General features: G+C 45.4%; 1 protein-coding gene across 3 annotated transcripts in view; it reads right to left on the minus strand.

The window, feature by feature from the left end:
• Window positions 1–946: 946 nt before the first annotated feature.
• The window catches only part of TTBK1 (tau tubulin kinase 1), a 145140-nt gene continuing 119517 nt past the window's right edge, over window positions 947–26569 (minus strand). For all 3 annotated transcript variants that reach the window (XM_077485463.1, XM_077485464.1, XM_077485465.1), the window contains 2 exons: window positions 13988–15516; window positions 947–2466 (listed from right to left, as the gene is read on the minus strand). In XM_077485463.1, the coding sequence (XP_077341589.1) occupies window positions 2043–2466; window positions 13988–15516 (1953 nt within the window). In that variant the 3' untranslated portion in view covers window positions 947–2042. The remainder of the gene's footprint in view (window positions 2467–13987; window positions 15517–26569) is intronic.

Consider the following 26569-nt stretch of genomic DNA (forward strand, 5'->3'; position numbering starts at 1 on the left):
TCCTCTCTCACCCTGTGCCCATCACATACCAACATTCCTCTCTCACCCTGTGTCTGTCATATTCCACACTCCTCTCTCACCCTGTGTCTATCACATACTGCACTCCTCTCTAACCCTGTGTTCATCACATACTGCACTCCTCTCTCACCCTGTGCCCATCACATACAACACTCCTCTCTCACCCTGTGCCCATCACATACAACACTCCTCTCTCACCCTGTGCCCATCACATACAACACTCCTCTCTCACCATGTGCCCATCACATACAACACTCCTCTCTCACCATGTGTACATCACATACTGCACTCCTCTCTCACCCTGTGCCCATCACATACAACACTCCTCTCTCACCATGTGTACATCACATACTGCACTCCTCTCTCACCCTGTGCCCATCACATACCAACATTCCTCTCTCACCCTGTGTCTGTCATATTCCACACTCCTCTCACCCTGTGTTCATCACATACTGCATTCCTCTCTCACCCTGTGTTCATCACATACAACACTCCTCTCTCACCCTGTGCCCATCCCATACAACACTCCTCTCTCACCCTGTGCCCATCACATACAACACTCCTCTCTCACCCTGTGTCTATCATATTCTACACTCCTCTCTCACCCTGTGTTCATCACATACTGCACTCCTCTCTCACCCTGTGTTCATCACATACAACACTCCTCTCTCACCCTGTGTCCATCACATACAACACTCCTCTCTCACCCTGTGTCTATCATATTCTACACTCCTCTCTCACCCTGTGTTCATCACATACTGCACTCCTCTCTCTCCCTGTGTCCATCACATACAACACTCCTCTCTCACCCTGTGCCCATCACATACAACACTCCTCTCTCACCCTGTGCCCATCGCATACAACACTCCTCTCTCACCCTGTGCCCATACTTCAGTCTTTTTTTTTTCAGAGAAAGTCAGAGTCCAGCTTTTAGATAGCAGGCTTTATTTGATGACATAATGGAATGATTTCATGTAATAGGAAGCATTATATAGTATGCTCTTCCCCACAATCTGTGATGCTGTGTGAGGTGAAGAGACCTCCAGTCCTCCATCGGTCTGTGATACCTCCCCCATGACATGCGTGTGGGGTCGGCTAGATACAGGTGTGGGGGGCTTATACATTCTGGTTGCAACGTGTAAACAGATTGGTTGAGTCCTTGGACCCCATGAATCTCTGCTCAGTTCAAGATCTTCTCCTTCTAGGACATGACAACTCCCAAATCTGAAGTTACGGACACATTGTGCTGCGCTATGGAATATCGAGGTGCTTTCTAATTAAAAGTGTGATATGAGTGCGATGGTCACAGCTGTGTTTTCCCAACTAAGCTCTGGAACTCAGCGGTCTCTTAAATATCACTGCGTCCCCACAAAAATACTTACAAAACCTTTGACAGGGCAAACAAAAAAAATGACCATTAGGACAATTTTATAGTGCTTGTTCTATCATGTCGGAATTTGGGGTATCCCTGGGTCATGTGACTCGATACATTAAAGCCCTGTAATGCCTTTTTATTATGTCTGTATGCATAGCATTAACACATACTATATGTTTATAGTACACCAGCGTACATAAGGAATATATTTAGTCTGTAGTTACTTGGCGCCAATAGATGTCTCGGGAAAACAACGATTGTATGTGAGATCTGCTCCCGAGAAGTCTTGGTGTGAGACAGCACCAAGGCAATGACGATATTATCGCCGAACAATGATTGTGCCCTTTAGCTGGAGATCCGCAGAATCCGAGTTAGCGGCTTAGGGTGGATAATCTATAGTGCTTTACTGGCATTCATTCGGAGAAATGTTGTAGATACACCCAGCCTTGCCAAACCAAAACGAAAAAAAAAAAAAAAAAAAAGAAAATGGCCGCCCCCTGGCTAGAAATGCTTTCCTGCTTGTGGGATCCGTCTCTAGCATGTGTGTATTGCGTATTACAGGTTTGAATGAAGCACAATGTTCCCTGACTGAGCCAGAGCGACGGCAGATTCGGCTCTTCACCGTTTTTTTTCCCGTGCTGCCACCCCATTATCTGCCCGATCCTCTGGCGTTACTAGTGCCCTGCTGTGCTTTGGTTGCCAAGTTTGGCACTTGGACCTTCAGTCTCTGTCCCTTCCTTGTGACAGCAGGGGTTGCTGGGCACTCTCCCGGGACCTGCGGCCGGGACGGAAGTTTAGGAGGAGGGTGTACTCGGGAAGTTGTGGCAACTGGTCTTCTCTGTCGGGATGGAGATGGGCTTTCAGTTCTGGAGAGGGACTGGCTATGAGGAGAAGCGCTGAGTGTTCGGGATAGGACCATTGGGCTTTTTGGGGGCCCGCGGCTGACCCTCCTTACGTTGGTTCTTGAAGGTGTAGGACTGGAAAGTGGTGGTAGCCGCATATGAAGTGCTTTGGGTTTGTGGTCAGGAGAGAGGCCAATGGCGGCACATGTGGCTGCTCGTGGAAGCTGATACCTGAAATGAACATTGAATGATGTAAGTTGACAAAGAATGAAAAAACTGCACCAACAACAGATCATATACAATGTGATTAAAAGTTATAGGCTATGAAAATAAAACTAAATACTTTTTTCACATTTTGTTTTGTTACAGACTTATTCCAAAATGGATTAAATTCATTATTTTACTCAAAATTTCCCATAATGACAACATGAAAGAAGTTTGCTTGAAATCTTTCCAAATTTATTAAAAATAAAAGACGGAAAAAGAATATCCCATGTACATAAGTATTTACAGCCTTTGCTCAATACTTTGTTGAATCACCTTTGGCACCAATTAACCAGTTCCCGACCGGCGCACGCCGATGTACGTCGTCAGAATGGCATGGGCAGGCATATTGGCGTACAGGTACGTCCGATCTTTAATGCCGCCCTGCCATCGCGAGTGCGCCGGTCGGGACCCCCATGAGTCCGATCGCGGGTCCCGCGGACTCGATCGCCGAGGGCATACCCGCGATCATCTCACGGGGCGGCTGAACGAGGAAATGATGTTGTAAACAGCATTTCCCCGTTCTGCCTAGCAACTAGTGACGCTGATCTCTGCTCCATGTGATTGGAGCAGAGATCAGTGTTCACTAAATGAAAGCCCAGCCCCCAACAGTTAGTAACACGCCCCTAGGAACACTTAACCCCTACACTGCCACCCACTGGTTAACCCCTTCACTGCCAGTGTCATTTACACAGGAATCACTGCATTTATATAGAAGTGATTGCTGTATAAATGACAATGGTCCAAAAAATGTGTCAAAAATGTCCGATGTGTCCGCCATAATGTCGTAGTCACAATAAAAATCGCTGATCGCCACCATTACTAGTAAAAAAAAAAAAAATATTAATAAAAATGCCATAAAACTATCCCCTATTTTGTAAAAGCTATAACTTTTGCACAAACCAAACAATAATCGCTTATTGCGATTTTTTTTTACCAAAAATATGTAGAAGAATACATATCGGCCTAAAAGTTTTTTTTGGGGGGATATTTATTATAACAAAAAGTAAAAAATAATGCGTTTTTTTCAAAATTGTTGCTCTATTTTTGTTTATAGCGCAAAAATTAAAAACCGCAGGGGTGATCAAATACCACCTAAAGAAAGCTCTATTTGTGGAAAAGGACGTTGCACGAACGCGCAATTCTCAGTTAAAACAGAGCAGTGCCGAATCGCAAAAAGTGGTCTGGTCTTTGACCAGCAAAATGGTCCGGGGCTGAAGTGGTTAAAGCCTCAAGTCTTTTTGAGTATGAGGCTACAAGCTCGGCACACCTATTTTTGGGCAGTTTCTCCCATTCTTCTTTGCAGGGCCTCTCAAGCTCCACCAGGTTGGAAAGGAAGTGAGGGTGCACAGCCATTTTCAGATCTCTCCAGAGATGTTCAATCGGGTTCAAGCCTGGGCTCTGGCTGGGCCACTCAAGGAAATTCACAGAGTTGTCCCGTAGCCACTTCTTTGTTATCTTGGCTGTGTGATTAGGGTGGTTGTCCCGTTGGAAGATGAACCTTTGCTGCAGTCTGAGGTCCAGAGCGCTCTGGAGCCAAGTTTTCATCAAGAATATGCCTCTGTACATTGCTGCATTCATCTTTCCCTCGATCCTGACTAGTCTCCCAGTTTCTGCCGCTGAAAAACGAAGGAAAGGAATTGGCTAGGTGATGAGCGGTGCCTGGTTTCCTCCAGACATGACACTTGCCTTTTAGGCCAAAGAGTTCAGTCTTTGTTTCATCAGACCAGAGAATTTTGTTTCTCATGGTCTGAGAGTCCTTCAGGTGCCTTTTGGCAAACTCACGGCAGGCTGTCATGTGCCTTTTACTGATGAGTGGCTTCCATCTGGCCACTCTACCATACAGGCCTGATTGGTGGAGGGCTGCAGAGATGGTTGTTTTTCTGGAAGGTTCTCTTCTTCCATAGAGAAATGCTGGAGCTCTGTGAGAGTGACCATTAGATTCTTGGTCACCTCCCTGCGTAAGGCCCTTCTGCCCTGATCGCTCAGTTTGGCCGGGTGGCCCGCTCAAGGCAGAGTCCTGGGGGTTTCAAACGTCTTCTATTTATGGATGATGGAGGCCACTATGTTCATTCAGAAGTGTTTCTGTACCCTTCCCCAGATCTGTGCCTCGATACAATCCTGTCTCAGAGGTCTAAAGACTATTCCTTGGACTTCATGGCTTGGTTTGTGCTCTGACATGCACTGTTAACTGTGGGACCTTCTATAGACAGGTGTGCGCCTTTCCGAATCATGTCCAATCAACTGAATCTACCACATGTGGACTCCATTCAAGAAACATCTCAAGGATGATCAGTGGACACAAGAGGCACCTGAGCTCAATTCCGAGTGTCATGGCAAAAGCTGTGAATACTTTTATGTACATGGGATTTTTTTCATTTTTTATTTTTAATAAATTTGCAAAGATTTCAAACAAACTTCTTTCACGTTGTCATTGTGGGGTATTGTTTGTAGAATTTTGAGGAAAATAATGAATTTAATCCATTTTGGAATAAGGCTGCAAAAAAAACACAATTTGGAAAAAGTGAAGCGCTGTGATTACTTTCCGCATGCACTGTATATCCAAAAAAGGTGAAAACCCATCAGTGTTAAATGCCCAATAATATTGCACAGTAGTGCAAATGATACAATAGAAAAAAAATAAAAATAAATAAATGAGTCCTTCAAACAAATGTCCATAAAGTGCCAAAAAAGTGCCTTGTCTCTTCTCCATGAAGATAATAAAGTATAAATCCACCACCAAATTGAATGTGCAGGTCCCAACTCCCTTTAGAATATCACTCACCAGACCCTCTTGCCATTCATTCTCGTGACTGGCAATAGCGTATATAATGATAAAATTCCACCTCCGGAATTTAGACACAACCTCCAACTCCTTTATCCAGCTCTCATGCCATTTAACACATGTACATTGCCTTGCGAAAGTATTCGGCCCCCTTGAACTTTTCAACCTTTTGCCACATTTCAGGCTTCAAACATAAAGATATAACATTTTTATTTTTTGTGAAGAATCACCAACAAGTGGGACACAATTGTGAAGTGGAACGAAATCTATTGGATTTTTGAAACTTTTTTAACTAATAAAAAAATGAAAAGTGGGGCGTGCAAAATTATTCGGCCCCCTTGCGTTAATACTTTGTAGAGCCACCTTTTGCTGCGATTACAGCTGCAAGTCGCTTGGGGTATGTCTCTATCAGTTTTGCACATCGAGAGACTGAAATTCTTGCCCATTCTTCCTTGCAAAACAGCTCGAGCTCAGTGAGGTTGGATGGAGAGCGTTTGTGAACAGCAGTTTTCAGCTCTTTCCACAGATTCTCGATTGGATTCAGGTCTGGACTTTGACTTGGACATTCTAACACCTGGATACGTTTATTTGTGAACCATTCCTTTGTAGATTTTGCTGTATGTTTGGGATCATTGTCTTGTTGGAAGATAAATCTCCATCCCAGTTTCAGGTCTTTTGCAGACTCCAACAGGTTTTCATCCAGAATGGTCCTGTATTTGGCTGCATCCATCTTCCCCTCAATTTTATCCATCTTCCCTGTCCCTGCTGAAGAAAAGCAGGCCCAAACCATGATGCTGCCACCACCATGTGTGACAGTGGGGATGGTGTGTTGAGGGTGATGAGCTGTGTTGCTTTTACGCCAAACATCTCGTTTTGCATTGTGGGCAAAAAGTTCGATTTTGGTTTCATCTGACCAGAGCACCTTCTTCCACATGTTTGGTGTGTCTCCCAGGTGGCTTGTGGCAAACTTTAGACGAGACTTTTTATGGATATCTTTGAGAAATGGCTTTCTTCTTGCCACTCTTCCATAAAGGCCAGATTTGTGCAGTGTACGACTGATTGTTGTCCTATGGACAGACTCTCCCACCTCAGCTGTAGTTCTCTGCAGTTCATCCAGAGTGATCATGGGCCTCTTGGCTGCATCTCTGATCAGTCTTCTCCTTGTCTGAGCTGAAAGTTTAGAGGGACGGCCAGGTCTTGGTAGATTTGCAGTGGTCTGATACTCCTTCCATTTCAAAATGATCGCTTGCACAGTGCTCCTTGGGATGTTTAAAGCTTGGGAAATCTTTTTGTATCCAAATCCGGCTTTAAACTTCTCCACAACAGTATTACGGACCTGCCTGGTGTGTTCCTTGGTCTTCATGATGCTCTCTGCGTTTTCAACAGAACCCTGAGACTATCACAGAGCAGGTGCATTTATACAGAGACTTGATTACACACAGGTGGATTCTATTTATCACCATCAGTCATTTAGGACAACATTGGATCATTCAGAGATCCTGGCTGAACTTCTGGAGTGAGTTTGCTGCACTGAAAGTAAAGGGGCCGAATAATTTTGCACGCACCACTTTTCAGTTTTTTTATTTGCTAAAAAAGTTTAAATTATCCAATAGATTTCGTTCCACTTCACAATTGTGTCCCACTTGTTGGTGATTCTTCACAAAAAATTAAAATGTTATATCTTTATGTTTGAAGCCTGAAATGTGGCAAAAGGTTTAAAAGTTCAAGGGGGCCGAATACTTTCGCAAGGCACTGTATAAAAAAAAGAGAAATGCCTCCAATAGTGTAATATCACCCCCTGGGACAAAGTAACAAATGGCACTTCCACTTCTTGTCCTGACATTACATCCGGTTGCTGTGTAAGCACGCACCTACGAGTTTCGTCACAGGAGGTGGTTACATGGCCTCTGCAACCCGGCTTCTGATGCAAGAAAAATATAGGTCAGGTCACAAGTAAACCCAGCAGCCTAGTAAGCAGAGGGAGTCAAAAAACGTCTATCCTGGAGGCTCTGGCGGGGTGACCCACACAGGCCAGAGGGACAACTAGAGGGCAGACCAAGCCTCCAAATAGTGCAGATCCATGGAGTGTATAAATTGATAGTGGCACATCTAGCCAACACTGGTATGTGGAGATCAATAGTCTTAGCCCTTGTGCACACGGTCAGACATTCCTACAACAAAATCCGTCGGATTTTGTCCGAAACTGGTGTTGCATACACACAGTCGGACAAAGTTGCCGGAAAATCCGATCGTTCGTAACGTGATGACGTTATTTAGTTACGACGGGACTACGTTCAGGCTAGTAGCCAATAGCTTTGGTCTAGGAATTCGATCTGAGCATGCGTGGCACTTTGTCCGATCGGAATTCTCTACAAACGAACGGACAAAGTCAGATCGGATCATGTTGTCGGAAAATTTTTATATCCAGCTCTCAAACTTTGTTGGTCGGACATTCCGACGGAAAAAGTCAGATGAAGCCCACACATGGTCCGATTATCCTACAAAACGGTCCGATCGGGCATTTTCCGTCGGAATGTCCGACCGTGTGTACAGGGGCTAAGAAGCTGTCCACGATAACCCACCAGCAGAAAGGAGCAAAGGAAAAATTTTATTTTTTCCAATGCTCGTCCCTCTGGCCTGTGTGGGTCACCCTGCCACAGCCAACCAGGATAGATGTTTTCCAGCTACATCTGCTCACTAGGCTGCTGGGCTTAATTTTGAGCTAACCTATAATTTTCTTGCATCAACTTCTGGTGAAGTGGACAAGGATCCACGAAATGTGTAGAGTCATAGGATATTAGAAAATTTTGTGTGCTATATTTTATGTAATCATGTACACTATATTACCAAAAGTATTGTGACGCCTGCCTTTACACGCACATGAACTTTAATGGCATCCTAGTCTTAGTCCGTAGGGTTCAATACTGAGTTGGCTCCGCCCTTTGCAACTATAACAGCTTCAACTCTTCTGGGAAGGCCGTCCACAAGGTTTAGGAGATGTGTCTATGGGAATGTTTGACCATTCTTCCAGAAGCCCATTTGTGAGGTCAGTCACTGATTTTGGGCGAGAAGGTCTGGCTCACAGTCACCACTCTAATTCACCTCAAAGGTGTTCTTTTGGGTTGAGGTCAGGACTCTGTGCTGGCCAGTCAAGTTCCTTCCACCCCAAACTCACTCGTCCATGTCTTTATGGACCTTGCTTTGTGCACTGGTGTGCAGTCATATTGGTACAGGAAGGGGCCATCTCTAAACTGTTCCTACAAAGTTGGGAGCATTAAATTGTCCAAAATGTCTTGGTAAGCTGACACCTTAAGGGTTCCCTTTACTGGAACTAAGGGGCAACCGTGGTTCTCCAGCTGTGGTGAAACTACAAATCCCATCATGCCTTTGCCTCTAGGAGACATACCTGTGATTGTCAGGGTCTTGCAATGTTTCATGGGACTTGTAGTTTCACCACAGCTGGAGGGCCGAGGTCGCCTACCCTTGCCTTAGGAGTTCCCTTCACTGGAACTAAGGGGCCAAGCCCAACTTCTGAAAGACAACCCCAAACCATATTCCCCCCTCCACCAAATGATTTGGACCAGTGCACAAAGCAAAGTCCATAAAGTCATGGATGAGCGAGTTTGGGGTGGAGGAACTTGATTGGCCTGCACAGAATCCTGACCTTAACCCAATAGTACACCTTTGGGATGAGCGGAGATTGCGAGCCAGGCCTTCTTATCCAACATCAGTGCCTGACCTCACAAATGTGCTTTCTGGAAGAATGGTCAAACATTCCCATAGACACACTCCTAAACCTTGTGGACAGACTTCCCAGAAGAGTTGAAGCTGCTACAGCAGCAAAGGGTGGGCCAACTCAATATTGAACCCTACAGACTAAGACTGGGATGCCATTAAAGTTCATGTGTGTGTAAAGGCAGACGTCCCAATACCTTTGGTAATATAGTGTATCTCTATCTGCGAAACAACATCATGTATACGAATACTGGAATCATAAATGAATTCATATTGTTATCATGTCAATCTATTATGTATCAGCTCATTTCAACATGTCCATTTATTGTATTTGAAATCTGCCATCGTGTACAGTATCTCACAAAAGTGAGTACACCCCTCACATTTTTGTAAATATTTTCTTCTCTCTTTTCATGTGACAACACTGAAGAAATGACTCTTGTCTACAATGTAAAGTAGTGAGTGTACAGCTTGTATAACAGTGTAAATTTGCTGTCCCCTCAAAATAACTCAACACACAGCCATTAATGTCTAAACCGCTGGCAACAAAAGTGAGTACACCCCTAAGTGAAAATGTCCAAATTGGGCCCAAAGTGTCAATATTTTGTGTGGCCACCATTATTTTCCAGCACTGCCTTAACCCTCTTGGGCACAGAGGTCACCAGAGCTTCACAGGTTGCCAATGGAGTCCTCTTCCCCTCCTCCATGATGACATCACAGAGCTGGTGGATGTTAGAGACCTTGCGCTCCTCCACCTTCTGTTTGAGGATGTCCCACAGATGCTCAATAGGGTTTAGGTCTGGAGACATGCTTGGCCAGTCCATCACCTTTATCCTCAGCTTCTTTAGCAAGGCAGTGGTCATCTTGGAGGTGTGTTTGGGGTTGTTGTCATGTTGGAAAATTACCCTGCGGTCCAGTCTCCAAAGGGAGGGGATCATGCTTTGCATGTGACATTGTATGTCACAGTACATGTCGGCATTCGTGTAACTCCCCAGTGCCGGCACCACTCATGCAGCCCCAGACCATGACACTCCCACCACAATGCTTGACTGTAGGCAAGACACACTTGTCTTTGTCCTCCTCATCTGGTTGCCCCCACACACTCTTGTCACCATCTGAACCAAATAAGTTTATCTTGGTCTCATCAGACCACAGGACATGGTTCCAGTAATCCATGTCCTTAGTCTGCTTGTCTTCAGCAAACTGTTTGTGGGCTTTCTTGTGCATCATCTTTAGAAGAAACTGCCTTCTGGGACGACAGCCATGCAGACCAATTTGATGCAGTGTGCGGTGTATGGTCTGAGCACTGACAGGCTGACCCCCCCACCCCTTCAACCTCTGCAGCAATGCTGGCAGCACTCATACTTCTATTTCCCAAAGACAACCTCTGGATATGACGCTGAGCACGTGACCTGAACTTCTTTGGTGGACCATGGCAAGGCCTGTTCTGAGTAGAACCTGTCCTGTTAAACCTCTGTATGGTCTTGGCCACATTTTCACTTAGGGGTGTCTCACTTTTGTCGCCAGCGGTTTAGACATTAATGGCTGTGTGTTGAGTTATTTTGAGGGGACAGCAAATTTACACTGTTATACAAGCTGTACACTCACTACTTTACATTGTAGTCAAGTGTCATTTCTTCAGTGTTGTCACATGATAAAATATAATTAAATATTCACACAAATGTGAGGGGTGTACTTACTTTTGTGAGACACTGTACATTTAGGACTATGTAATGTCCAATTATAATAAATAAATTTGAAATCATGTGTACCTAATATATCATGTTAGAAGTGATTTGCCTCATAAAAAGTCCCATGACCAATCTATCCTTTCTTTGTATGTATAGTCAGGAATGGAAGCATGTCTCTCTTGGTGCTTCAGACCACAATCATTTTTGTTAATAAGAGCTTAGTAAATGAGACAAAGATTCACTTTACAATGAATACCCAATCACATGAAAGGAAGATTTTTTAAACAAACAGCATTTTTGCCTGAACATGATTGGATGATGGAAGCCAACAGAGATCCCTCTCATTTACTAAGCTCTGGAGCAACTTCGCTCACAGAGTGCACGGTCTATTTGCCTTTAGTAAATCAACTCCATGATGTTCTGAGGTTTCTATCTGTCCAACTAAGGTAGGCCATTGATTACGCCATTTTCTTTCCTGCAACCACTGACTGTATTAATGGGGGAATTGTAATCCCTCCTATGGAACTATTTTGTGTTCTACCAACGAAAGGGGGGGTGGCGTGGGAAGCCATCCCTGCTGGGAGAGCACAGTGATTACTGCTAGCAGCTAGAGCCGCTGGCAATAAGCACATGCAGAAAATGTAACATTCTTGGGTACAGTCAGCATGCCCATAGATGGATCGAAACTTGGCCAGTCTCTGCTGAACCAGCCGGGATTTGATCCATGTATGGCCGGCTTAAACAATAGTGAGCAGCCTACAAATCAGCAGCAATAAGCTGACTCTAAGCAGTGGGTTGGTATATTTACGTACAGTTATTTCTCAATTGGAAGCAAGAACCTAGGGAAGTCTAGATGCATTTTAAAGCGGGAGTCCGCAGTTTTTTTTTTTTAAATACTGCAGCTGCTGACTTTTAAAATAATTACACTTACCCGCCCAGCGCGCCCGCGATGTCGGCACCCGAAGCCGATCTCTCGATCGTCTCTCGGGTGCTGCCGCCGCCATCTTGGGTATGGGAATCATTTCCCGGTTCCCTACTGCGCATGCGCGAGTCGCGCTGCGCAATAAGGATGGTCCCCTCTGTCTCTGGGATCCGTGTGTTTCCCAGCAGACAGCGGGGGACTTTCGGAAAGGGGCGTCGATTCTGTGGAAAGGGGCGTACTTTCTGCAGATATCTATGCCGGAAGTGGGTGCAGATACCTGTACTGTACAGGTACCTGCACCCCCCTCCCCCCTGAAAGGTGCCAATTGTGGCGCCGGAGGGGGGGGAGGGTTCCAATGAGCGGAAGGTCCACTTTAGGGTGGAGCTCCGCTTTAAGCAATAGTGAGCAGCCTACAAATAAGCAGCAATAAGCTGACTCTAAGCAGTGGGTTGGTGTATTTACGTACAGTTATTTCTCAATTGGAAGCAAGAACCTAGGGAAGTCTGGATGCATTTTAAGGTCTAATTTTTAGATCTGAGTGGAGCCTACCTTTCATTTTATCAATGGTTTTCTTTTAGTTGGTTATAGTTGTTTTTTGTTATTCTTTTTTTCTAGATAACAGCTCAGGTATAAGCCTATTGCATTAGGGTGTGCCCCTCAAAGCTCCAACACATATGCCTTTGTGACATATTAATCGGCCTCTTCCCCACTCGTCATCCTAAAACAAATGGGGGGGGAGCAGGTGAGCACACAGGGGGACCTGGGCAGCAGAAAGAAAAGGAACTGGGACAAGAGGGGTGGCATACATTGGTACCAATCCCCTGTATTTTCCTCCAGTGGCAGCTGAATATCGGCAACGTTATGACGGGACCACGTTGAGGCTAGTAGCCAATAGCTTTGGTCTCGTAATTTGATCTGAGCATGCGTGGCACTTTGTCACATCGGAATTCTCTACAAACGATCAGAAAAAGTCTGATCGGATTTTTTGGTCCTAAAATTTGAGATCCTGCTCTCAAATTTTTTCCGTCGTCTGAAATTCCGACGGAAAAGGTCCGATCGGATTATATTAAAAGAACAAATGGACTGCCGGCGCACTAGGAATACACAATTTAAAATGTTATCTGTTTGCTGCAACCTAGTATAGAAATATCACTATGTGAGTCAATCTAATTTGTATGTATATATAACGAGGATTGCGCTAACTTTACTTTTTATTATAATACCGTACTTCCAAAGACATGTTTGATAGCATACTTCCGTTTAGATTCTATCAAACATGTCTTTGGAAGTACGGTATTATAATAAAAAGTAAAGTTAGCGCAACCCTCGTTATATATACATACAGATCGGATTATATTGTCGAAAAATCCGATCGTGCGTGGGCTCTATTGGACTTTTTCCGTCGGGAATTCCGACTGGAAAAAATTTGAGCGCAGGATCTCAAATTTTCCGACAAAAAAATCAGATCTGACTTTTTCCGATCGTTTGTAGAGAATTCTGATGGGACAAAGTGCCACGCGTGCTCAGATCAAATTACGAGACCAAAGCTAAAGCTAAAGCAAAGTCTCGGACAAAATCCGTCGGAAAAAAAATCCGACGGATTTTGTGGTCGGAATGTCCCACCGTGCGTACAAGGCATATGAGGAGGAGAAGCCTACTTTCAGCTGCTGCAGAAGAAAATACAGATCGGTCTATTCATTTCCACTCCAGCTGCCTATCCTGTATAGGTTCTGGGGGTCGGCAAGTAAGGATCGTGGCTTACCTGTCGGCTGCCCACAATTGATGGGTTGCCAACTCCAGGATTAGGGTGTGCCCAGGCACACACCTTGCGCACGCCTATGGTGGCCCAGCATGGCCTTAAAGCGGAGGTCCACCCTAAAGTGGACCTCCGCTCATCGGAACCCTCCCCCCCTCCGGCGCCACAATTGGCACCTTTCAGGGGGGAGGGGGGTGCAGATACCTGTACAGTACAGGTATTCTGCACCCACTTCCGGGATAGCTCTGTGCGGAAAGGGGAGTAGATTACGCCCCTTTCCGCAAGTGCCCGCCCCTTTCCGCAAGTGCCCCGCTGCCTGCTGGGTGCCGACATCGCGGGCGCGCTGGACAGGTAAGTGTCACTATTTTAAAAGTCAGCAGCTGCAGTATTTGTAGCTGCTGGCTTTAAAAAAAAAAAAAACGCGGAGTCCCGGCGGACTCCCGCTTTAATATTTCATTGCAGCACTCTGTGAAGCGCGGTTGTCTATGTATTTGTCCTCGCACTTGTGCAAAATATTCAACAAACAGAACGAAAACATTCCGTCATGATATTGCAGTAGATATTTAATCTGCAGCCTTACATGATCAGAATTTCCTTACCTCTGTGCCACTGCATGTTCTTTCTGCTTGCTGACAGTTGCAGCAGGTGGGATCAGGGAACGCATATCCTTTATGGGGGTGATGGGACGAGGGATTCTGCTTCTCGTATTGCATGTCATCTCTTCCTTCCTCATGGAGATTGCTTTCTCCTTAATAACTTTCCTTGGGATGGAATCATCTGACTCATGTGTGTCTTCCTCAGATCCTGCAGTGGACAGTGTTTCTGATGTTCTCCTTCTATCATCACTAGAAGATGCAGAAGATGAGCCTGCCGAGGCCAACCTCTGCAAGCGAATCTGCCTCTTTTCCATCACAAGGCGCGCTAGGTCTATTTGCTTCGTTCTCTTGTGGAACCTTTCTTTGGCAGAATGTGACATTGACTTATCTGATCCTGTATCTTCCTCCGACAAGAAAACAGGAATACGACTTTTGAAGCGAATCCCCATAGCTTGGGTCACACTCTTGCTGGTGCCAACATCCGTTTCATTAAGGCGTTCGGTGGAAAGCACAATCTTTTCCTGCTCGTCATCTTCTTTCAACACAAGGTCTGTGGAGTCCTTCTCCAACAGCTCTTCGGATTCACTAACTCCATTAGCAGCAGGTTGGTTGGCCTGAAACTCCGCTTCAACGTTGACATTACTTATTGAGACTGCGTAGCTGTCAACTTCGGCTGTTTCTACAAAAGAGTTCATGGCACCAATATCTTTCTGAACAGCAAACTCTTCGGATTCCTCCTCAATAATGGGTTCCTCCAACTGCCCATGGATGGGACTTTCCTCCAGCCTCATCAGCTGACCAGTGGAAGACATAACATTTAAGTGTGTCTTTTCAGCAATGTGAACAAATGTGCGTTCAACTTTGGTAAAAGGGGAGGAGGCGGTGGCGGCAGCAGCTGTGCTTGGCGGTTTTGGTTCTGATTTCAGAATGGAAGATAAAGTCCCTGGCTCTGACACATCTAACTGACTGCCAGTAGGCTGGGGCTTCTCCCCTTGGGGGGTCAGCGCATTGAGAGTTCCCAAGTCAACGTCCGGCATCAGTTCATTGGTAACTGGTGACTTTTTCATGTCTCCAGGGGAAAACAGTACTAAGGTCTTTGATCCTTCTTCTAACTCTAGGTCATTCTCTGCTGTGGAAGCTCTGCCTTTTGAATCCTTTTGATCATCTGCTAGTAGCGTAGAGGGAGCCCCTTCCTGACTGCGTTCTGTGCTCTTCTGGCTGACATCGCTGCTTGACCCACTATGGAGGTCAATGTCCTCACCTAGAAACTCAACCTCCTCCTCTTCCTCTTCCTCTTCTGTCTCTTCCTCAGCCTCCTCCTCCCTTGGGTACTTTCCATTGATGATGATGTGGGGTTCCGTGGGATGCATGGCTGGCAGGACCACACTGGAGAAGTCCACCCTCTTTATCCTGTGAGGAACACGCAGCATTTCCTTACTATCAGAAATATCTTTCTTGAAGTCTTGAAACGACAAATTTAAAGGCACCACCTTGGGCATTCCACCAATATCAAAGTGCTTCAGGCTGAAGACCTGTGAGAGGAAACAAATAAAAGGCCACATGATGGAAGAAGAAATATCAAGTACAAAACCATCCAACAAATAACCCTGGAATGAGGAATTTCTGTATGTGCTATAGTATCAACATACATGAAATACATATATCCAACCATTTTATTTAATTTTTTTTACATTCACAGCCCTCTGCACAGTCAGGAGTGTTGACCCCAAGAATTACCAACTCAGTTCCACATTTTTATGTCACCTCTCCTCCAGGCAGTATTTGAACAATGAATCTGCATCACAACACTTTTGATACACTGCCCAATCACCAGGAGCGGACTGACCATTCGGGCACTCAGGCACTGCCCGACGGCCCCATGCCACTAAGGGGCCCCATCTGGGTTGCCAGCCTCAATAAAACCAGGGACAGTATGTAAAAATCTGTGTTTTTAAAAAAATCCCAAGATTATAGCTGGCCCGCCTCTCCAGTACCTTTTCAGTGTGTGTATGTGTATTCTGTGTGTGTATACTGTGTGTGTGTACTGTGTGTGTATATTGTGTGTCTGTGTGTGTATACTGTATGTGTGTGTGTGTACACTGTGTGTGGCCCCATAATCTATTGCCTGGGGGCCCCATAATCTCCTATTGCCCGGGAGCCCCATAATCTCCTATTGCTTGGGGGCCCCATGAGTTGTCAGTCCGCCCCTGCCAATCACAACGCAAGAAGCTGTAAAACTGAACCATACAATAATGGTGTCTCCCTTTGGGTTTGCAGTGTAGTGGAAAACAGAAGGCTGGCTGAACAGAATTACAAATGTGTTGGAAGTAAGGCTGGGTTCACACTGCTGCGATGCAGGAACGCTGCAAATCTACTGCGGGTTCCCGCATCGCATGCCTACCGGCGGCAGTTCACACTGCCCTATGCGAACTGCTGGGAGTGTCAGTGAAAAGTTAATGACACCTCCAAATTAGTTCGCATATCGTAGTGCGATCTGCAAACTCGGACAGGAATCGGATCGCATGGTGTGAACACCCATGCGATCCGATTCTGCTGCGGACCAAAAAAAGGGTCCTTTACGAGTTTGGGCCGGATGCGATGTGAATTCAGCCATACTATCTGTATGGCTGAAATCACATCGCACAGAGATCGCATGTGATTTGCACTGCAGTGCGGTGGGAATCACATCAGATCTCGTATACCGCAGCAGTGTGAACCCAACCTAAAACAGTTTACACATACATGAGGAAGAGCTCAGAGGAAAACACTGAAGGGTCTTGTAGATGCCGACTTGGAGGCATAGGAAGTTGCTCTGACTGTACTATAGGAAAAGTGGTCCTTATACTAGCTTTGGTACTTACTGTATATATTTGATCCCATTAAGTGTGCATTGGTTCTCTAGCGGTGGGTCTCGGAATTGATCACGCTTTGATGGATCCATTTGCTTTCATGCATTAATACTTTGTACTTCTCTGGATTGCATGATGTCCGCTCTTAAACACTGCATGTATAACTTTTGTTATGCATTTTGTTTGTTTCTATTGATGCTTAGTATTACGGTATGTACTTTTGTGAAACATGGTGTTTTGTTTTTGTGTAACAAGTGGAAAAAATGTTTTTCTTTCAATAAAGAATACCTGATTTATAAAAAAAATACTTAAGGGTCAATGGTGCATTAAATACGAGCTGTGCACCAATATTATTTGTGCTGGGGGGGGGGGGGGATTTGGGGAGGAGAGGATTAGTACTAAGAGGAGGAATTAGGGTTGCGGGGTTGGGGGGGGAGCAATTGAGGATGGGGGGATTTTTGCAGGGAGGTGGGACTCTATTGGGAAAGGGTTAGCGCTAGGAGGAGGAATTGAGGTTTGGGGAATTGTGCAGGGAGGTAGGATTTGGGGAGAAGAGGATTTGTGCCAGGAGGAGGAACTGAGGTTGGGGGATTTTTGCAGGGAGGTGGGATTTGGGGAGGAGAGGATTTGTGCTAGGAGGAGGAATTTGTGCAGGGAGGTGGGATTTGGGGAGGAGAAGTTTTGTGCCAGGAGGATGAATTGAGGTTGGGGGATTTGTGCAGGGAGGTGGGATTTGGGGAGGAGAGGATTTGTGCTAGGAGGAGAAATTGGAGATGGGGGGATTTGTGCAGGGAGGTGGGATTTGGGGGTTTAGAGGATTTGTGCTAGGAGGAGGAATTTGGGATGGAAGGATTTTGTGCAGGGAGGTGGGATTTGGGGAGAGGAGGATTAGTGCTAGGAGGAGGAATTGGGGATGGTAATTGTGCAGGGAGGTGGGATTTGGGGAGGAGAAGATTTGTGCCAGGGGGAGGAATTGAGGTTGGGGGATTTGTCCAGGGAGATGGGATTTGGGGAGGAGAGGATTAGTTCTAGGAGGAGGAATTTAGGGGGGAGAGTATTTGTTTTGAGAGATGGAATGTTGGAATGTGGGGGGGGGGGGATTTCTTCTAGATTAGTCCTGACCCCTGCACTCTACACATTACACACCTGACCCAAGCCTTTTGTGCATTATTGTCCCTTGCATTATGTATTTCTGACCCCTGCACTGTGCGTGTTATGTACTCCTAAACCCTGCACTTACCACAGCACTGTGTGTGTTAAGCTGGTCTTACACTGATCAAAATCTGCCAGTTCAGCAGGGAGTGGACCAATTTTGATTGGTGTGTGGCTGTCTTTGTAAGACAGAAGTTGATAGTTTAATCGACATGTTGGAAAAATGTTGCTCAATAAGTCGCTGCAGCCGCTAATCAGCATATTCGGACGGTGCCTGGTGCCGCTGTCAGAATATATTGTCCCAGCAAGGGAATTCCAGTTTTCTCCATCCATTTTAATTGTGTAGATTAAAGAATCTCTTCGTTTTTTTTTTTTTTTTCTTTCAGCCTGTTGGCCAGCTTAACAGACTCTTGCACTGTATTGTAAATTACATTACCTCTGACCAAAGTGTTTGTTGTCTTAACAGTTGCTGATTGCTATGCAGTCCCTGACTAATTTATTTAAAGAGGGATTCCACTGGAAACAAAAATATTAAAAGCCAGCAACTATAAATACTACAGCTGCTGACTTTTAATAAATGGACACTTACCTGTCCCAGGGCTCCAGCGATGTTGGCAGTCGAAGCTGATCGATCGCACCATTCTAGGTGAGGGAATCAGGAAGTGAAGCGTTGCGGCTTCACTTCCCGGTTCCCTACTGCTCATGCGCGAGTCTCGCAGCGCAATGGGAATGGTCCGCGCTGTCTCTGAGACCCGTGTGTGTCCCAGCAGACAGCGCCGCCGGGACAGAAAACAGCATAGACTCCCGTGGGAGTCTATGCCTGGAAGTGGGTGCAAATACCTGTCTTAGACAGGTATCTACACCCCCCTCCCCCCTGAAAGGTGGCAACTGTGACACCGGAGGTGGGGGGAGGAGGGTTCCGATGAGTGTAAGTTCCACTTTAGGGTGGAACCCCGCTTTAAGTTATTTTTTTAAGGTAGGCTCAGAAAACATATTGGTTCTCTGTATATATTCAGTGTATGCAAAATCATATATAATAGAATAGTTTAATTTAAAAAATAAATGATTGTACTGAGGTTTATATGTGTCTGTGAAATTCTTGCCTGTGGCACAGCAATCAAAGCATATCTTAAGGGTGCAAGAAAGCTGTTGTTTTACTTAACCATACCCCTTTAACCTCCTCCCACTGCGAACATAAGCATGAACATCCGCTCATATGGATGTTGCAGACCAGGGGATTCGGACTTTACAGCCCCCCCCCCCCCCCATCCTGGTGCCCTAAGGCTAGCGCCAGCCCTGATCCTACTGCTCATGAAATCCTGGGGAATGCTGAGGACCCCAAATCTCGTCACTGCAAGATCATCTTCTCATGAGATTTGGGCTACTCAACATTCTCTGAGATCTTGTCAGAAGAAGGATGACATCACTCTCACCTACTTACTGCGGACACAAGCCAGGCGGAAGGTAAGTATATTTATATTTTTTTTTCTCCCACAGGTTTTTGTTTTTTTTTGTTGCATTTTCATCTAGAGTTTATAGGAAGGGGACACATTGAATAAGGGCCCTCTGATCTTCTAGATTGTAAGCTCTAACGAGCAGGGCCCTCTGATCCCTCCTGTATTGATTTGTATTGTAAGTGTACTGTCTGCCCTCGTATTGTAAAGCGCTGCGCAAACTGTTGGCGCAATATAAATCCTGAATAATAATAATAAGCAAATTGTGCTACTTAGTGCGAGGTCCACTTTAGTGTGCGATTATAAAAAAAGATCTGTAGGGATTTGTCATTGTTCCTTCTCTGGGGTTAAGCACTTGAACATCTAGACTTTAACACAAGTGATGGCTGAATGAAGATAAGAAGCTCACCTGTCCCACCGGTACCACACACCAATTTACCTGAAATCACATTTGTTGTGCATCAATCCCCATGTCTCTGTGAATGCCTTTAATCAGGTCAGAATTGGGCCATCTGAAGGTACATTGCAACAATAATTTGTGAAATGCATCCAACAGGCCCCTGGATGGCCAACGCTGAGTTTCCAGGATGGTCATTTGTACACTGGAGATACTTCCTTCCAATTGATGGTTATTACATACACAGACTGAGCCTCTTCAGGACCATTAAAAATGGAAGAAAAGCTTACCGGTAATTCCTAATTAAGAAGGCCTAATTATTCTTAAAAATGCTCCCTACTCCCTCCTACCTATTATGCTTAACAAAAGATCTGCTGCGGTCCAGTCATCTGATCCCGCAACTCCAGGCAGTGACCAGAGGCTGTAGGGGAGAGGAGGGAGTTCCGTCAAGGAGTGGGACATGGGAGCCTATGGGCGATGTCCTGGAATTCCCAGCTGCTGTTCAGCGCTCCCTAAATTGGTGAAGGATCACATGACTGGCCCAGAGCTGATTAAAATTAGATAAGTTCACGCATATTTTGTATACGCTAGGCATGATGGGGTGGGAGCGAACCTTTTAAGAATAGTTACACTAATGCCGCATACACACGATCGAATTGTCCGGTGTACTTAGTTCAGCAAAAAATCCGGCGGACTTTCTACCGAACGGACTTGGCCACGGACACACAGAAAGTCCGGCGTTTGCTAGCGCGATGACGTACAGCACGTACGACGGGACTAGAAAAAGGAAGTTCAATAGCCAGTAGCCAATAGCTTCCTTTTCGTACTTGCTTCTGAGCATGCGTCATTCTTAGTCCGCCGGACTAGCATACTGACGAACGTATTGTCCGCTGAAACCCAAGCCTGGAAGGCGGAAAGATTGGAGTGCAAAAATACTTTCTAAGTCCGCCGGACTTTACGCTGAGAAAGTCCGCTGAAGCCCACACACGATCGAATTGTCCGGTGAAATGCGTTTCGGCGGACTAAGTACGCCGGACAATTTGATCGTGTGTACACAGCATTAGTCTTTCTTCCACTTTAAAGCTGGAATTCAGTCGCTTTGTAAAAAGTGCATGCATACTATGAGTTAGGTCTGAAGAGGTGCATGACATCTCCTGAACTTATTATTATTTATATCTGACAGGTTTATGGCTCTGTCAGAGCATATGCTGCCAATTGGTTCTGCGAGAGAGAGGTGAGAGGCGCAAAGAGTAGCTATGCCAGCCCCTGACCTCTGCTGCCCATTCAGAGAAGCCTTTGTATTTTGTGAATGAGCTCACATAATATAAAGGCTTCTGTGATTTGGCAGAAAGATGGGGAGGGGTAGGCAAAGCAGTTGCACCGACTCTGATGTTGAAGATGCTGAGACCTGAGACCTTGGGCTGTCTTGCGGGATAGCTGTCTTCTGGGGGGTGCAATAAAACTGTGAAATGGAAATAATGGAAAAAAGCCCAGGAGATGTCATGCACCTCCTTGGACTTAACTTCCTAGTTTGCCTTCACTTTTTTAGAATGGAGCTGAATTTCTGTAATTTAGCTTTAATGTCTGACTTTGGAAGAGTTAGATCATGGAGGATGAAAAAGTGTAGTCAGACAGTTGATGCTAAGGGAGACTCAAAGAACCAAAAAGCCTCCACTGAACCAGTGCATAGCACTGAAGAACCTTCTGCAACAAGAGTACCTTCTTCTACACCAGAACGTTCTACAATAGGAGGAGATTTCTGCAAGTCTCGCTTTCATCACACATCTCAAAAATATGTAATCGCCCATTTCAGTATAGTAGGCGGAGCAATGCAAATCATTCTTTTCTGCCATGGTACTTCAAGAATGGCTGATTCATATATCAGGTGTTCCAAATATTAGAGAGCCATTCATTACAAACTGTATACATCTGTTATGGGCTTGCTGCCCATCACCAGGGCAGTTTAAGAAAACCATGACTTGTATGGAGGAAGCCTTGAAAGCAGCGGGACGGTATATTCCAACAGATTATAGGGAGGGGGCCTAAAAGTAAACAAAAAAACCTCCACTGAACCAGTCTGAATGGCTCTGCCCACTATCCTAAAATGAGGAATAAAAACCTTCATTTTGGGAATTAGGATATAAGCAAGTCATACAGATACCTCTAGTTATATGAAGTGCCTATTGCACTTCCCACTGGTCCAGATTTTGGGTGTGTTTTGGTCCCTTTAGCCCACCCTGACTATCACCTGTCTGATTATACGGCCAGCCTGTTCTGTAGATCCTGTAAGGATTGGTGGGTGGGGGGGCACACAATGCTTACTCCGCTTCTCACTCTTCAAACTTCCAATAATCATATACAGACTGAAAGCACTTCATTCACAAATTATTGAGTGTAGGGGAGCTTCCAGTGGTCCCATGGCATGTACCATGGTGTGTCTGATGACTACCCCAGATTCTGGATGGTTGGGCCCTGTTCAGTCTTGTAGACTCACTCGCAGGTTTTATGTCCATAGTTTCAACATTAATGATGGACCATTGTAGACCAACATGACACATGGGATCTGAACACCCTTGGTGACAACAATGAGCCCAATTACACAATATTCCTATACCGATTAGAAGCACTTCATTCACATATTACTGGGTGTAGGGCAGCTTTCAGTGGTCCCATGCCATGTACTGTGATGTGTCTGAAGACTACCCCAGATTATGGCTCAGACGAGGATGATTGGCCCCTTTTCAGTCTTGTAGACCAGTAGTTTCCAAACTGCGGTGCAGGGGTCAGAAGCAGCCCTGTGCTTGCTTTTGTCTGGGCCTTGGGGCATTCATTAATTGACTAACACCAAAAATGGGGCACAATTTCCCCCTCCACTAACATCAGTGAAGGGGCAAAATTCCTCCCAATGACACCAATGATAGGGGACAATTCCTCCCAATGACACCAATGATAGGGGACAATTCCTCCCAATGACATCAACAATTGGACCCAATGACACCGATGATGAGGCAGAATTCCTCCCAGTGACATCTGCGATGGGGGCACAATCCCTCCCACTGACAGGAAGGCAGGTACTCTATTCCTCCCACTGACACCAAAGATGGGGCATTGCTTTTTCCCCACTAACGTCGGGACCTTTTCTACTCCCAATGGCCACCGTCTGACCCCCCTAAAGTCAGAAAAACTGTAAACTTGCCCCTTTTTTATAAATTTGGAGACCCCTGTTGCAGCTTCAAGTCCATAGTTTCATCACTGATGATGGGCCATTGGGGACCAACATGACAAATGGGATCAGAACAACATTGGAGACAGGAATGAACAACATCGGTGACTGGAACCACTTTATTCACATATTACTGGGTGTAAGCAGCTTCCAGTGGTCCCATACTATGTACTATGCTGTGTCTAAAGACCACCCCAGATTGTGGCCCAGGCTTGGATAGTTGGGCCCTGTTCAGTCTTGTAGACTCACTGGCAGCTTCATGTCCATAGTTTCATTATTGATAATGGACCATAGTAGACCAACATGACACACGGGATCTGAGCACTCTTGGTGACAGCATTGAGCCCAATTACGCAATAATCACGTGCCGACTGGAAGCACTTCATTCACATATTACTGAATGTAGGGGAACTTATAGTGCTCTCATGCCATGTACCATGCTGTGTCTGAAGACTACCCCAGATTGTGGCCCAGGCTTGGATAGTTGGGCCCTGTTCAGTCTTGTAGATTCATTGGCAGCTTCATGTCCATAGTTTCATCACTGATGATGGACCATTGTAGACCAACATGATACCTGGGATCTGAGCACTCTTAGTGACAGCATTGTGCCCAATTAGGCAATATTCACGTGCCGACTGGAAGCACTTCATTCACATATTACTGAATGTAGGGGAACTTATAGTGGTCTCATGCCATGTACTATGCTGTGTCTGAAGACTACCCCACATTGTGGCCCAGGCTTGGATAGTTGGGCCCTGTTCAGTCTTGTAGACTCATTGGCAGCTTCATGTCCATAGTTTCATCACTGATGATGGACCATTGTAGACCAACATGACACATGGGATTTGAACACCCTTGGTGACAGCAATGAGACCAATTAAGCACTATTCATATACTGACTAAAAGCACTTTATTCACATATTACTGGGTGTATTGAAGCTTCCAGTAGTCCCATGCCATGTACTGTGCTGTGTCTGAAAACGACGCCAGATTGTGGCTCAGGTTTGAATGGTTGGGCCCTGTTCAGTCTTGTAGACTCACTGGCAGCTTCATGTCCATAGTTTCATCACTGATGATGGACCACTGTAGACCAACATGACACATGGGATCTGAGCACCCTTGGTGACAGCATTGAGCCCAATTATGCAAAATGTTTAAAAAAAAAGAACTGTCTGTGTTACCAGCAACCAACCAGATTTAACCATTTAGTCTCCAGTTGGAATATTCCTATGCAGGACTGAACATGAATTTTAGCTACAGACAATTCTTATTGAGACATGAAGATAATATGATGTATTATGTGAATGTCATACTATCCAATGATTCACATATGCTCTATTGTCAAAAGTATTGGGACATCTGCCTTTACACGCACATAAACTTTAATAGCATCCCAGTCATAGTCCGTATGGTTCAATATTGAGTTGGCCCACCCTTTGCAGCTATAACAGCTTCAACTCTTCTGGGAAGGCCGTCCACAAGGGTTAGGAGTGTGTCTATGGGGATGTTTGACCATTCCTCCAGAAGCACATTTGTAAGGTCAGGCACTAATGTTGGATGAAAAGGTCTGGCTCACAGTCTCATCTCTAATTCATCCCAAAGGTATTCTATCGGGTCGAGATCAGGTCAGTCAATTTACTCCACCCCAAACTCACTCATCCATGTCTTCATGGACCTTGCTTTGTGCACTGGTCCAAATCAATTGGTGGAGGGGGGATTATGGTGTGGGGTTGTTTTTCAGGGGTTGGGCTTGGCCCCTTAGTTCCAGTGAAGATAATGCTTAAGGCATCAGCATACCAAGATATTTTGGACAATTTTATGTTCCCAACTTTGTGGGAACAGTTTGGGGATGGCCCCTTCCTGTTCCAACATGACTGCGCACCAGTGCAGAAAGCAAGGTCCATAAAGACATGGATGAGCGAATCTGGGGTGGAGGAACTTGGGTGGAGTCCTGACCTCAAGCGGATAGAAGACCTTTGGGATAAATAAGACCGGAGACTGCGAGCCAGGCCTTCTTCTCCAACGTCAGTGCCTGACCTCACAAATGCCCTTCTGGAAGAATGGTCAAACATTCCCATAGACACATCTCCTAAACCTTGTGGACGGCCTTCCCAGAAGAGTTGAAGCTGTAATAGCTGCAAAGGGTGGGCCAACTCAATATTGAACCCTACGGACTAAGACTGGGCTGCCATTAAAGTTCATGTGTGTGTAAAGACAGGCCTCCCAATATTTTTGACCAAATAGTGTATATGACACATGTCGATCTCAGACATCATCCGTGTTCGGTCTCAATAGTCACATGTGATGGACCTGGTTTGGGTGTCAGTCACACATTACACTCGGGTAATTTGCAATCTTTTATTATTGCATACAATACATTTCCCTTTCTGTGTCTGTTTACAATCAGACATTCTCTCTCTTCTCTTATAGTTCTTCTATTTCACAACCGATTCCTCATTTAGAACTTTGGATATTGTAAAAAGTCTACTAAATAATTTACAAATGAAAAAAAAACAAAAAACGATAAGTGTGTAAATCCCCATCACATGGCGCAGTAGCCTGGGGGCGGGCGGGGTGGACACTTTACTGCCTGTGCAATGAGAAGTGAGCACCAGAGAGTGGCAGCCAATCAGAATCCACGCCACACCCTCAGGGACACCGCATCATGTAGATCTTCCAATAGGAACGTAGCATGCACAATACTTTCAAAGACAGTCACGCGGACAGGCTCAGTATGTTGCCATAGAAAGAGCAAAAATTTTGGAACGTTCCATTCAGCCACATTCTGTTGGGGTGGGTGGGGGGAGGGGGTGGGGGAATACTAGCTCACAGTTTAACTTCAAGTGCAGAATTTTTCATCTTCCATAAGACCTTGGATAGCTAAGAAATTCAAGTTATCGAGTCAGGGGCACGTATAGAAGGTTATGGCTGTCCACGGATTACACTGTCATCAAGCCGCGTGGCGGCCATGTCACTAGAGGCCTGTGCCACTAACAAAACAACTCAACAGCAGCAGCATCAATTTTAAAGTGAAAAGCTCAGTGAGGGGAGAGGTGGATAACAGAACACGGTCTCCCCTCCTCGTGTGAGGTCTGCGTGTGTATTTCGTCATACAACATATAACATTCCGGAGGCAGCACACGTTCACGTCCTACGGACAGTCCATGAGGGATCAAATCCCGAGATCCCATCACCCCACCGTGGGTAATTCGAACACATGCAGCATATAGCAGTACTAAGATTCAGTGCAAGGAGCGACGCCGCACAACAGGGAGGGGTTATATGGAACTATACTGAATAATAGGGAGGGGTTTATGGCATGGTAGGAGGGGCTATATGGAATTATTAGAGTTATAGAGAATAATAGGGAGGAGTTATATGGCATGGTGGGAGGGGGGTATGGAATTATTTGCATTATAGAGAATAATAGGGAGGAGTTATATGGCATGGTGGGAGGGGGAATGTGGAACTATACCGAATAATTGGAAAGGGTTATATGGTGTTGTAAGA

The sequence above is a fragment of the Lithobates pipiens genome, unplaced genomic scaffold (genome assembly GCF_037356315.1).
Source record: "Lithobates pipiens isolate NorthernLeopardFrog02 unplaced genomic scaffold, aLitPip1_a1.2 Scaffold_18, whole genome shotgun sequence".
NCBI lineage: Eukaryota > Metazoa > Chordata > Amphibia > Anura > Ranidae > Lithobates > Lithobates pipiens.